General features: G+C 39.5%; 1 protein-coding gene across 1 annotated transcript in view; it reads left to right on the top strand.

Annotated features, from left to right (window-relative positions):
• Positions 1–15,028, top strand: part of PHF20 (PHD finger protein 20) — a 32,254-nt gene that overhangs the window by 2,341 nt on the left and 14,885 nt on the right. Inside the window, 11 exon segments of the mRNA XM_033153215.1 lie at positions 4,274–4,445; positions 5,720–5,804; positions 6,625–6,704; positions 8,185–8,215; positions 8,218–8,568; positions 9,164–9,271; positions 12,063–12,236; positions 12,434–12,448; positions 12,451–12,615; positions 12,792–13,067; positions 13,625–13,723. Of these exon segments, the coding sequence (XP_033009106.1) occupies positions 4,274–4,445; positions 5,720–5,804; positions 6,625–6,704; positions 8,185–8,215; positions 8,218–8,568; positions 9,164–9,271; positions 12,063–12,236; positions 12,434–12,448; positions 12,451–12,615; positions 12,792–13,067; positions 13,625–13,723 (1,556 nt within the window).

Below are 15,028 nucleotides of genomic sequence, written 5' to 3' on the forward strand. Positions count from 1 at the left end.
TATAGGATATATTATGATTTTTTTTGTTATTTTATGTGATTTTTATGGAAGTATTATGTTTTATAGTTGTAAACAGCCATGAACAGTGTATTTACTCTAGAAGGAGCATACTCTAATCAATAAATTATAAAAAAAACAAAGAACAATGGGTTAGGGTATCCCCATTCCCTGAGGTATAGTGTCCTTATTCTTCAATACCCTGCACCTGGAAATGAAGGACCCCTGTCAAGTGTCTGAAATAAAACTTTGATCGTGAGGAATGCTTTAAAAGGGGGTGAACTAGTGGATTACTTTTTCATTCTGACTTTATGGAGGTTGAAAGTAGAATGTGATATTGTACTGTTCTGAATTGATAAGTAGAACTTTGTTTTGTGTTATATGAATAGAGAAAACTGAGAATCAAACTTTTTTAAGAGACTGAGCTGAACCTTGACACCGCAGAACACTGATACTAGAAATTTGTATAGAAAAGACAGCTACACCTTTCATTTTTAATCATTCTGTCTCACTTGGGTTAATGTATTATGGAAACATGCTTTTCATGAGAACTTGTTTTGGCTAGATCAAGGCTATAGCAAATGACGTATCTAAAATGATGCATTTTGCACAGTTTGCAGTCTGCTGAAGATGAGGGTTGGTAGCATTGGAAGTTTATAAAAAAAAATAAGAGTTTATTTTTGAAATGTTTCAATGAATGAACTAGTGTGTCTTGATAATATTTCCATTTCTTCAGTTTGGTCACTGAAGATAATGTACACCACTTAGAAATTTGAATAATTAAGTGGTATATAAATGTCTTAAATTGTTTGTTTGTTAAATTTATTGGTCACCTTTTTTAGCAAGGGACCACAAAGTGACTTACATTGTATAAAGAAACAAATACATACATTAAACCAGACATCAAAGAAAAACCAAGAAAGACAATCTTTTTTTTAAAGACAGGATTAAAAATTCTCCATCCACTAAAGGGGACCACAGTTAATTAAGAGCCAAAGCCCTGGTGAAAAAGAAATGTTTTTATTTGGTGTGTACATCTATACAATGAAGATGCCAGGTGAGCCACCTCCAAAGAGAGCATTCTAAACACAAGGAGTCACCACTGAAAAACACTGTTCTAATGTTGCCACCCTTCAGACCTCCTGAGGAGGGGCACACACAAAGAAGGGCTTCAGATGATGGTTGCAGGGTCAAGGTTGGTTCATATGAGGAGAGGTTGTCCTTGATGCATTGAGGTCCTTAGCTGCATAATTGGTCAAAACCATCATTTGAATTGGACCTGGAATTTAATTGGTAGCCAGTGCAGTTTGGCCAGGATTAGTGTTAACTGCCAAGAGTCCCTTTCCCCAAGCAACCTGGCCATTTAATTCTATACCAGCTGTAAATCATAAAATCATCAGCTCAGACCAAGGGCTCCTAATATATTAGGGAGCTGTGATGTGCATATGAGACTCCTATATAAGCTAGTGGGTCACATAATAGTGTATCACATAATGATACAAACCTAATTGTAGATGAGCTTTTTCAGTCTATATGAATGTATGAAAGTGTGTGTTGATTTTATCTGTTCTTGCTGCCTATGTGCTGCTTACCTTTAAAATATCTGAACAACTGGAAACATAATACTGAACAGCTAGTTAATTATAGTTTCCTTGACAGTAGGCCTTATAAACAGAAACCTTTTGAATAAACACTCCATCGCACATAATGTGCAAGTAAAAAAAACAATACTGAGTTGCGAGAGAAAATTGTAGCTTGTTAGGCAGATGCTGGTGTTATGTCATTCTCCTTGGAAGTATAGATGGGGGGGTATAATCAGTATATTTGACATAACCCTAGTTGTTTTCATGAGCAAGGCTTTCTTGATGCAGTAGCAACACAGCAAGAATTGTATTAGAATTTAGACTTAATGATAAATTGGAGGCAGAAGGTGGGTTGCCATTGTCAAGTAATAAAGCAATCTGGGCTGCCCTTTATTGAACTTGAGTTTATATGCAAAACTGTGATTCTATGTTTGAAAAGAACAGCATTAACTTTTCTGAGAATTGTAAACTTAGTAAACACTTGACTAAAGAATGAGTTCTTGGGAAAGTGAGACCTGCGCATATCATTCTGCACTGGTGTTCCCCCCTCCCCACCTAAATTACCAGTGTAGTGTCCTCAGTTTCTGTTGGACTCCCAACTTCCATCAGTGCTGATTGACTAGGGCTCATGGGAGTTGTAGTCCAGTGACACTTGGGGAGTGCCGTGTTGATTATTCCTGGTTTTAGACATTTGAGTCTAATGTAGCATACAGCCTTTTGAAGAAGAATGTAGGTATTACTATAGCAAAATAAAATCAGTTCAGAAGTATTAGATGAGAAGTTGTATTATTAGAATTAGTTTTAAATTACTATATTTAAGTATACAAGAACTGTAGTCCTTAAGAAGTTGAAAATGATTGGTGGTTATAGCTGATGTGATATTGTATAGAATTCTATGGTTGTAAGGGTATTCTTGCTATTGGGTCCAGTTTAGAGAGCCTCCTAAGATAGCACTTCAAAGACAGGTAATTAACGGTGAGTAAGGAGTGGTAGAAGGAGAAGAAATGACATAAATGACGTAGGATTGCTAACCATCGATGAGTAGGGTTTTGTTTTGTTTTTTGGCTATGGTCTGAAAGTATGTTACCCCAAGCTGATGCCTTCCAGATATTGTTGGTCTACAACTTCCATCATCTCCAACCATTGGTCAAGTTGGTTAAGATTGTTAAAAGTTATCCAAAGCATTTGGAGGACACCAGGTTGGAGAAAGCTGCTGTATCTGATATTGATGTGTAGTCATGGATTTGTGATGTTCAGAACTTGTTTTCCTAATCTGCCAGTATATCAAAGTAAAGATAGGAAATGTGTTTTTTTTTTTATTTTGCTGCAGTTATATACAATATAGGCTTCTAGGCAATTTCACAACTTGTCCTAAATTTTAATATAGATGTGATTACAGTTGTATAATACAAAGAAAGAACATATTCACATGCCATTTTGTTCTGTATTTTGAGACTAAACAATCTAAATATGTAGGATATGAACATCATGCATTTTTTAAACATTCTAGTAGCATGATCTAGTAGCAAGAGATCAGATATGCTTTAGAAGGGTCACTATCTTGCTTTCACTGGTGAACTTTCTCCCCTTTCTGTCTGTCCTCGTAATTTATTCTGAACAAACCTCTGCATTGAAATAAAAAATTGCCAGAACCATCTCCCAAGCTAAGGTGGTTTTGCTCGTCTCATCTGATATCAGTAAGGGATGATGAAAATGTTCTCTGCTTGAAGATGGATTGATTAATATTTTAAAAAGGATCTTGCTCCATAATGGTTGAGGACCAATCGGGAGGAACTGATTATTCTCTAGGAACAAGCAAATAGGTCTGACGAGTCCTTTTCAGTTTCTGTACCCACATGATTATTGCACGCTTGAAAATTCCCTGGTTAGTTTGTCATATGGGATTACGCTCTTGTTTTATACTTTTGAAGTTACCCTTAACAAAAGTGTAGATTACCATAAACTATTGTAGAGATGTACATGTTGTATGGGTCTGTGTTTAATTTTTAAAATAGACTAATTCTTAACATTACTGAGTGATATCAAACATTACAAAAGTATATTTCCCATTCTTTTTCGTCCTCTTTCAGCCCCCCCCCTTTCCACAAGGTCCTGTAACTTTCCAAAGCAGATTTGGTGGGTATGCAGTCTGTCTGCCAGCACTTGGGAACAATTGGATGTCACCCACTGATAACAGCAGTGTCAGGTTGTGGTGCTGACAAATTAGCATTGCCTATTGTCATCATCCTTAGGGTACCAAGCAGCTATTCCTAGGGGCTTTTTTGTGGTTCTCCGATGGCGTAAGATTTTTTAACTGGCTATCATAGCACCAGCAAGGTTGTTTGGCTAGAACATTAGTATGACAAAAAGTGCAAGCTGTGCACAGCAAAAGCATGGATAAAAACCATGACTTAAGAATTCACAAGACACAACCATAAGCACATAAACTGTCGGCTCTTTGTTAACATGATTTCAGGTGTTTGTCATATTTCCTGGAAAACGAAAGCAGTTTCGCTTAATAATAAAAAAGCAGCAAGATTAAATTAATCACAAAAAGGTGGAAATTGAAGCTATTTATATCATATTCATATATTTACCAAAATGTATGGCTTTGTAATATAGTTACTCCTTTTTCAAGACAATTATTTCCATTTTTTGGGCAAGAATATTTTAAATTAACTTTCTTTGCATAGGTATCCAGCTCACATTGAAGAAATTGATTATGAGGAAGGAAAAGTGCTAATCCATTTCAAACGCTGGAATCACCGCTATGATGAATGGTTTTGTTGGGACAGTCCTTATTTGCGTCCTTTAGAAAAAATACAGTTGAGGAAAGAAGGCTTACATGATGACGAAGGATCTTCTGTAAGTAAAAGCAACCTAAGTTAAAGCTTGAAGTCAACCCAATTCTTTGCAAACTTGTGAATGCAGATTTAATTGTTTTTTTATAAATATTACTGGTATAATACTGTTTCTTAGCTGGGGTGGGATAGAAAAAGATAAATGAAATATGGTAACCTTGGTGTTTATAGACATGTTGTTTGTCACTGTAAGGCATGGGTGGGGGCAGTCCATGGACCTATTTGGGCCCAACAGAGATGCCAATGTAGCCGTCAAGGCTTCATCCCCTCCAAACCACACCCACGTGCCCCACACCTGACTTCAAATGTGACATCAGGTGTGGGGCAAAAAAGCACGTGGGTATCAGTCAGTGCCTGTTTGTTTTAAGCAGGGCTTGCAGGTGTCACCAACAGTGAGACCTCCACTGAGAACTTTAAGAGTGCATCTCCGAAGGCTCTTGCTGTGATCCCTTTTGAAATCTATTTGCATGTGCAAATGGACATATTTTCTCTACAGTCCCACCCACCTGTTACTGTTGACCGACAGGGGATGAAGGAGTTAGATGCAGCCCATTTGCCTGATTAGTTCTCCACACCTGCTGTGAAGTTTGCTTTACAGTGCACTCTGGTGGGCCAGATCCTTCTTACCCCAACTCCATGTGGTCCAATTTGATAGGTGGATGTCACAGTGACATAAGGCGATGAAGCACTTGGAAGTTCCAACAACTGATAAGCCATGCTTCAAAGCACTTTTGAACTCCTGCCAATCAGGTGATCGGCAACATTTCACAAGACCCCTTTGGCCCTGTCTGGTCACCTTTTCACCTTCCCATATATGGCATTGTGTATGGTGTAGGTAATTGGCATGTGGGTGTGGTTTAGCCAAAGTGGCCTGTTGGCTTTAATTAGGTCTGCCGGGGTCTACTCTGTTGTTTACTCAGAAGTAATTCCCTTTGACTTCAGTGAAGTTTTTCCCAGATATGTGAGTATAGGATTGTATCCTTATTATTGTCGTTTTTCATGGCAATTTCCCATTTTTTATACAAATAACACACTCTTTTGCACCCAAGTGTTCAATAATCTTGCTGCTTATGATGATCACCCTGCCTTGACAATATGTTTAGAATATCAAAGCTATTGTGCCCCATGGGCTGAGTAGAATTATTAAAATCGTCTGTAAAATAATTGGTGGAAAAGTCTGCTGCAGAAATATTTTGTTTACAGCATAGATTATTTTATTATTGCTATGATGCAGCAGTGTATCCTGAACACTCGCTTCTATATGTTTCCATTTTTTAGGGATTTCATATAAATGATCAAGTGTTGGCTTGCTGGTCTGATTGTCGTTTTTATCCAGCCAAAGTTACTTCTGTTAACAAGGATGGTAAGGCATAATTGTTAATTTCAGAATACACTGTAGAGAAACATCCTTTATGACTGCTTTCAGAAGTCGTCTTGAAAATGAGTAGCTGCTGTATATGTTCCATGCTATTCCCAATTTTTATGACCACTACTTATGAATGTTGTGAAGAATTGAATTGGTATAAACACTATTTATGTGAGAGTGAAAAGGTAATGGAAGACAATTTTGTGGATTAATTTCTAGTATGGGCATATGTAAGTTTCATTGCTTGGATCCAGACATTTCTTCTGGTGGAAGAAGGGTGTGGAGGCAACTTTTCAGATTCTCACCTGTAGCTCCTTATGCTCTCTCAAAACCTGCTCTGGAGATTTGGTGAACTCTCAAGAAAAGAGGTTTTTGGTTAAAATTGCCCCTACCACCTTTTACCAACAAGATCTCACCACTGCCTCAAAGGTGTCCATGGAATGAAGGAGCCTTTCTGTTTATAGAAAGCTAAGTTTTTGTATTTATTTCCACTCGATGGGAATAAAAGCTATTAAGAAGATTTTTAATCTCAACATTTTTCTTGATAGAAATAGAATTTATTGCAATCAAACCCAGTTTTTCACAGTGATGGAAACTTGTGATCTGGAACTTCTGAAGATTGCTTTTACCCCCCCCCCTCTTGCCTATTGCCCATGATGTCTGGGGTTGATTGAGTTGTAATTCAAAACACCTGAAGGACACCAGGTTGGGGAAGACTACTCTTATGTGTGAATCACTATGTGTTTATGCTTTGAGTAATTAGCACACTGTAAAGTTGCTGCTTCAGTTTATAAGTGGGGTTTCTTTTAAATTTCAGGTACTTACACTGTAAAATTTTATGATGGTGTAATTCAGACAGTCAAGAATATACACGTCAAAGCTTTTTCCAAAGATCAGGTATGAAACTTACTTTTATTTTGATTTGGTTAAACTGATTTGGGGGCAGAACATAAATTATAGGGTTGTTAGTTCATGTGTTTTATAAGATGTAGGGATGAAGTGGATTCTGGTTCACACTGCATCTTGGATAAAATCTACACATTTTGCCCACTCAGGACCCACGCACAGATCAGAACATGAATCTCAGATTAAACTGCATGTTGTTTCATGAATCTGCGCATATGTTTGCACTGTATTTACAAGATTGTCCAAGGGCAGCTTTTCTCTACAGTGTCCTTCCTCATAGTCTTGTTAAATGTTCCCAGGAAGCAACTTATATCTTAAGACATGCGGTTCCTTCCTGGGGAATTATAAGGAGAAAAAGGTGGCTGCCTTCATGACCTATGAGAACCACAATATTTCCCCCCTGATACAATGTAAGGGAACGAGACAATTATTGTGAGAGGGTTAGACAAATTAATGGAGGCTATCAGTGGCTGCAAGCCATATGTTCTACAGTATATCTACTGTTGGAGGCAATATTCTTCTGAATACCAGTTGCTAGAAATCCACAAGTGAGGTGAATGCTGTTATACTTAGGTCTTGTTTGTGGACATTCCTTAAATATCACAGGACGTATTCAACATAGCGCTAAGTAGATCACTCAGTCAGTGCAAGCATTTCTCCTTGCCTGAAGTAGTGATCTGCCCTCTCCTCCTTCCATGCAGTGTTCCAGGGGTCTTCCCAACCCTCACAGAGCCAGCTGGGGTGGGTGGGTAAAAATGGTAAGTTGCTTTGAGAGGGTTTTTTGTGGCAAGCGACAAGCAAACATAATAAATCATAATAACCTTTGCTGGAGGTCCTTCTCCGGGTTCCCATTCTGAACCAAGATCTGGTGTATGTTTACCAGGCAAAGGACCTTTTCAGTTCTGCTCTAACATTTTAGAACACATCCTGCAACGAGGTCTCAACTGGTACCTACTTGGGTATCTTTTCATCATGAGGCAAAGACTATTTTATTTTCCCAAGCTTTTAAACTTTTGATTATCGGCTTTATTCTGTCTTATGTATTACTTGTTACTGCTTTTATAAATCTAAGTTTATTTTATGTATTTGTTTTATTGTGTGTTAAAATTTAATTGTATGCCACCCTGCTAATTTGATTAAAACACAGATTATAAATCTTAATAAATGTAGAAATTCCAGACACTCTAACCAGTTGTCCCCCATGTAATCTCCCATGAGCACTGAGTGTTGTCATGTGGTACTTGTTTCCTTATGTACTGCTTTATAGCTTTTAACTCTTTTTATATGTGCATGCAATCATATTAGGAAAAAGGAACCAGACAATAGTATTAAAGCTGTACAGTCACAGGATTCTTTTAATTGTATATTGTGTCTTATTAATTGGCTTATTTCAGTGCCTCCCCCTTCCCAGTTCTGTAAGTAAGTTTAATTTACAGTGGAAAACAATCACAATTTTTAAACTTGCTTTTAGTCTATTGTGAGTAATTCAAGACCCAAGGAGAGAGTAATGAAATCCCTTCATCTCCTGAAAGATGGGAAAAGTTTAAAGAACCGAGGAAAGCAACTGAGAATAGTAAGAAAGACAAGGATGAAAAGACGTTAAAGACTGAACGAAGGTCTAAACCTGATAAAGAAGGGAAACTAATAGTTCCTTCAGAAAAGAGCAAGGTCTCTGAAAAGGCTCTACCCAAGGATGGCAAAGAAGACAAAGAGAACATATCTGAAAATGACAGAGAATTCTCAATAGATACCCAGATTGAAAAGAAACCTGAAAATGATAATGTGAATAGCCCACCAGAAAACCTCAAAGAAACTAAGAGACGACGTGGTCGACCACCTGTGGTGCCTCCTGCAGGTCAGTGGTAACAGTCAAGGCTGTGTCTCATTCATATGACGGGTGAAGAATCTGGCCCTCCAGATGTTGAACGTCAATTCTCAGCAGCGCACAAGCATGGCCAGTTGCCAGGGGTGACAGGAGCTGTAGTTCAGCATCATCTGGAGGGTCACAGGGATCCCCCCTCTTCCTTCTCCTTGTGTAGATATCCCAGTGTAGGTGATACAGGATACAGATTAACTAGTTATTATGCTACTTGAATTTGAACTGACCATCAACACACGCAAATTAGTGTTAAGTATTCTACACTTGTTAAAGCCAAGAGTTACAACAATGAGTGGGGTGCATGATTGTCATCCAGTTCCTAAGGAACTTGTGATATTAATGATATATGGCTGTTATCTCAGTTGGTACTACTACATGTTATAGAATACTTCGCTCCCCCCCCCCCCAAAAAAGGAAGGTGAAACTAGAGAATTCAAATCCTAAGCTCCATAAAAGTTTTATAAAACAGTAGAAAAATGTCATTTCTCTTTTAAAAAGAAAGAAAAAAATCTGGTTACATCTTCTCTTGGTATGTTTAGAAACCTTTTCCTTGCTCTATTTACATATTTAGAGCAAGGCTCTCAAACATTGCAGCCAATAACTTTAGAACTAAGAAGGCGGAAAATACCTAAAGGAGGTGAGATCCCTTCAAAACGCCCCCGACTCCAGAAGAACATGTGTGAGTATTTTATTCACTTACTTAAATAAGCTTTTTTGCATTTAATTGAAATAGGAAATATTCTTAAAGAGAGAGTGCAAATTTTAGCAAAACTGGGTGGCATTCAACTGAATTTTACCCAGAATAGACACACTGAAATTAATGGACCTAACTTAGCCATGTTCATTAATTTCAGTGGGTCTACTCTTAAGTAAAGCTTAGTTGACCCATTAGATTTTAACTTTAGGCACATGGAGGCTTTTTCATGTATTTCTAAAACAGTGCTAGATTCCTTTTCTGGTTTTATTGGGGGGCGGGGAACCAAAGGACAAAAATATTTCACATGTGCAAATCTATCCTCTCTTGCCGCGAAAGCCGAAGTAGTGCCTTTTCTGTGTCAGTTCCCTAGAACAAGGGGAACAGGATCTTGCCAATGGCCCACATTGTTATCTTGGCCATCCCTCATGGGTCAAGTTTGACCCACCAGCTATCACAATGATTATGGGTCACTTTCCCCCTGCAAACATGCAGAGTGACTTTCAAGAGATTCTGAAAAATAGCACTTTGTAAGGAACGTGGCAACCCTGAAAATCAGCTAATTTCGGTCCTGCTAATCCCTTTTCAAAACTCTTCACAAATGCAAAAACAAAACTATACAGTCATTGCTTTTTCTTTCAGTTCTCTTTGCTAACCAATGAACCAAGGCAAGATATAAAATATAGGGATGTGTGTAATGGCTAAATAAGCAGAGATGGGACTATTTTTATGTTGTACTGGTCTCTCTCTCTCAAAAATGTGCTTAACCTTAATTGCAAATCTTCAATTGTTTTTTAATATGCTCTGATCTTTTTGGACCTTATTTTGACTCATTTTCTGATTTTTTGTAACAACTGAATTGTATGAGAATGCTTACCTTCAGTAACTTTAGCTTTTTTGCATACATTTCATCCGTTTATATAAATAATAGTTTAAAAAGTAAACATAAGTTTTTTTTAAAAAAAAGAGAACACTTGAGATGTACCTGTTTTGATGAGGTTCAGTCTCATGTTTCCTGCATAATTTGGCTTGATAGGCATTGTGTAATCTTTAACATTTTTGTTTTGTTTCTTTCTCCTCTCCCAGTGTATGGGCATGCATTTCAGGCCCTGAAACTCTTTTGTTTCAGTAACATACAGCTTATGGAAATGGCACAGGGCAGGATTGATACTTGAGGGCAGACCTCTAACACAGCAGCATCAGGGACACCAGAGAGCTGGTGAGAGGCTTTTAATATCATGCTCCCCCCAGCATCTCAGCTGCCCCATCATCAAATTATGAGCCAGAAGCCAACCTTCTATCTGCTCTGCATGAGGAAGAGTTCCACTCCTGAGTGACAGTTACAGCTTCCCAAAGGGGTGCAGTTTGCTTGGGTTTGCTACCGGCCTCTAAGGCCCGTAGCGTCAAGAGCAACACACAGCTGAGGGGGAGCCTTGAATATCACATTTTCTCAAAATGATCACATGTCACACCATCATCTTGTATTGAATTGTATTATCTATTGGCGATCTACCTTAGAAATGCTAGATCAAAAAACAGTGTGTAATATATAAAATAAAATTCTGAAGCACTAGCCTTAATTTTTTTTGTGAGAACCACCATCTGACTATTTAGACGCCATGAGAGGTCAGATTGATGGGCACTTGGGTCAGCTGGAGAAGCTGATAATTGTACATCAGCATTCAGCTCTCCTGACTGGACATTCTCAGCTGACTAGAGCATTAGCCTTTAAGTTCTGTGAGTGAGTTCGATTCTCTAAGAATTACAGTCTAATATTCAGACCTTGTTCATAGTTGGTTCTTTGCTTTTCATTGAGCCAGTTTTATTCCACACAGCAGACGATCTTTAAACATAATAATAATTAAATAATAATGTGGGGAAAGGACTGGGCATTTCCATTTCTATATTGAGTTTGGCATGTAGCTTAGAACTGCTGGTCACTTTCCTCATGTTCGTTTTAATGACCTTTATTGATTAATAGTGTAGATACTTGATAGGAACACGTACTAACAGAAGGAGCCAGTAAAGGTGACAAAAGGGGTCAGGGGGAAAGTTGCAGATTTATGGATAAAATAAAGTAAGAGTAGTTCACTATTTGCCTGAGTATTTGTTTAATTTCTTTTTTAAAAAAAAATACTACATGGGACTTATCTAATGGTGTCATTGTGCAGCAGACTTCCACTCGCACAAATGGGACTTCCCCTTCCTCTCCCCTCCACCCTCAACTCTGCTCTGCTGGCTTAAGGAACCCTGTGAAGTAGATTGTGGGGCAAAGGGGTGAGAGGAGATAACAAAGGGGAAACCCTGTTGTGTCCACTGGCACAGCTGTCGTATCTGTAACAACCCCCAGCACCAACAAGAAGATCTAATAATTAAAAGACTGCTTCTCACTGGACTGTGTTTTACCCTAAGAACAACATGCCTTTCACTAACCGTTGGCAGTGGATATAATACCTTTTTTAAAATGCCCATTTATAATAATAAGCTATTGCTAGTCAATAGGTTTGGAGGTTGAAAACCTACATCCATGCTTCTGGGGAAGCCAGAAGGGAAGAGGAATTGTGTTACATGAAGAAGAATGAATGTGGTCATAAAGATGAATGATAATTGCCACAAGATCAACACATTGTGTATAATTTTATGTGTATATGAATGTATATAACTGGTGAAATGCTTTGGTGGTGTACTAGGTTGCATTTGAATTAAACATGTAAATATTATGATAAAATTTTATTGCTAAGAGTTTAAAAATAAATGGTCTTAAAATTATTTTTAGCGCAAGAAAAGTTGAAAAATGCTCTGGACAATGAAAAGGATTCTATAAAGAGACGATCAAGACATTCTACTAGTAGCAGTCATGAAACTTTAGATACTGACTTTATTGCACCACTACTGGATGAAGTTGGATCTTTAAAAGAGCCAGAATCTAGCCCAAAAGAAGTTGTAGAAGGTAAACAAGCTTATTTTATAAGTGCCTGTCTTTAATTATAAGCCACCCCTTGAACTTAAAAAATAAATAAATCTGCACATTGAGTTCTCTTAAGGCTTTAACTTAAAATGTAGACTTGGCTGTTAAAGACTTTATGTTAACCTAAGTGTTTTGTATCTGTGTTCTATTCTTCACTTACCCACCCTTTTGACTTTTAGGCCCATTAGAAGCATGTTTGAGTCTGACCAAAAGATTAATGAAGAGTTGCCTCCATCTTCAGAAGTATCTCAGACTTCAGTACCTCATATTTCAGTAGATGACACCAGATTAAAGGAAGACAATACAGCAGAGCCTTCCTCTACACCTGAATTGCAGGAGATTTCAGGGGCACCTGTTACAGGTTAAGTTTTTACTAATTATATTTTTCAGGCTAGGCTTCTTTAAAAGTTAGTTTGAAGGGCTTTGGGCAGTGTAGTCCTGATTCCCCACTGTGCAAAAGGCTTTACATGTCTACACAAGGCTAGTATGTTGCATTTAAAATGCATGTGTTTAAGTTTGCATCTTGTGTTCTTACAGTAACCACTGCTTCAAAGAGAGCTGATGTTTTTACTGCTTCAAAAGCTGCAATAGAGCATGAACCCAAGTTTAGATGCAAATTCTTGGATTGTTCCAAGTCCTTTCGGAAAGCCAAACTGCTGCATTATCATATGAAGTATTTTCATGGTATTGAGAAGTCACCAGAACCCCAACAGAGTCCAACAACAAGAAGCATTCAAACAAGAGGCTCTGTAGCTTCTGAAAAGGCCAGTCAAGAATGTTCTAATAGAAGACGAACGACATCTGGTTGCTTATGTGAGTATTTTGCCAAACGTATTCTTTCTCTTAACTATTTTGAATTGGCCTTTAACACTCTAGTTACATTTATGAGCCTGAATCACTCAAGTTACATTTCATCATTAAAATTCAGCTTGTTATTTTTCTATTAATCACTTAATTTACAACATGGAGTTGTGCAAATTAAGTATAACCTTTAGGGGCACAATATAATGAGCCAGCAATTCAAGGAGGAGGAAACACACATTTATAGCAAATGAGTAGAGATTGGTACTGGAACACAAAGAGATGACTAAAATGAAAATTTACATGACTACCGATCTAGAAACACCCTAATCATGCATAAATACACCCAGTGCTTTTTTTCCCCCTGGGGGGATGCTGGAGTACGCATATCCCTAAACATTTTGTGAATCTAAATTTGGCCTCATTGAGGGGCAGTATTTCAATATGAGTAGGAAAATATGAGTATCCCTAAACATTTTTTTTTAGAAAAAAAGCACTGAATATACCTGAGTAAAAGCTTATTATTTTATCCTGTATGAAATAATAAAGATTTTAAAAATTCTCTTAAGCTAATAAAGAAAAGGAGAAGAACAAAGAGAAAAAACCCAGAGACATTGTAAGATCAAAATCAAAGAAGAAGAAAAAGAAGAAAAAGAAAACAAAATCAGGTAATATTGGGGGATATGGCTTCATTTAATTGTCTTTCCTTTCTTGATCAATGTCGTTTTCTTAGGAGAAAACACTACTAAAGCATTGTTATACTGGAGACATCAATGTAAACAAGTATATTGCATTTGTCTTTTTAACAAAGAAGTGTCACTGTTTGCTTCAGAGACAGGTGATGATGGCATCTAGCAGAGGACGGGGCAGATCAGTCCAGCCTCTGGTTAAGCTTGTATTCTGTGACAATGTTGCTGGATTCCAACTCCCATTAGCTCCAGTCAGCATGGCCAATAATCTGGTTATGGAGAGATTTAGTCCTACAATATATGGAGGACACAGGTTTCCCACCGCTGTTCTAAGAAGAGAGCCTGCTTCCTATTGAATGGAGAGCAGAGCCTCTTAGCATTCTGGAGTTGTTGTTGGTGATGGGCAAATAATGTGGATGGGGGTCTAAACTTGTAAGCAGAGGAGCCTGTCTACACTAATTACTTGTTTGTTAGAGGTGTAGAACCAGGGTAAACATAGTACCGTATATCGCGGCGTATAAGACGACTTTTTAAGCCCGAAAAATCTTCTCTGAAGTCGGGGGTCGTCTTGTACGCCGGCAACATCATGCGATGTGACCCGGAGTTCCGCCCCGCCACTGGCTGCATGGAGCCTCTCCCCGGCGCTCCAGCCGCAACCGCTGCCTCAGCCGCCATGGAGCCCGGGCTGGGCGTGGGCGGCAAGCGCGGAGGCTTCCTGTGCGGCGACGGGGAGGTTCTCCCCGCTGCCCCAGGCGTCGCTGCCGACGCCTCAGCAGCCGTGGAGGCCGTCCTGCGCTTCAGCGGCAAGCGCAGAGGCCTCCTTTGGGGCGACGGGGAGCTTCTCCCCGCTGCCCCAGGCGTCGCTGCCGACGCCTCAGCAGCCGTGGAGGCCGTCCTGCGCTTCAGCAGGAAGCGCGGAGGCCTCCTTTGGGGCGACGGGGAGCTTCTCCCCGCTGCCCCAGGCGTCGCTGCCGACGCCTCAGCAGCCGTGGAGGCCGTCCTGCGCTTCGGCGGCAAGCGCGGAGGCCTCCTTTGCGGCGACGGGGAGCTTCTCCCCGCTGCCCCAGGCGTCGCTGCCGCCGCCTCAGCAGCCGTGGAGGCCGTCCTGCGCTTCAGCAGGAAGCGCGGAGGTCTCCTTTGGGGCGACGGGGAGCTTCTCCCCTGCCCCAGGCGTCGCTGCCGACGCCTCAGCAGCCGTGGAGGCCGTCCTGCGCTTCAGCGGGAAGCGCGGAGGCCTCCTTTGCGGCGACGGGGAGCTTCTCCCCGCTGCCCCAGGCGTCGCTG

The sequence above is a fragment of the Lacerta agilis genome, chromosome 6, assembly GCF_009819535.1.
Source record: "Lacerta agilis isolate rLacAgi1 chromosome 6, rLacAgi1.pri, whole genome shotgun sequence".
Lineage (NCBI taxonomy): Eukaryota > Metazoa > Chordata > Lepidosauria > Squamata > Lacertidae > Lacerta > Lacerta agilis.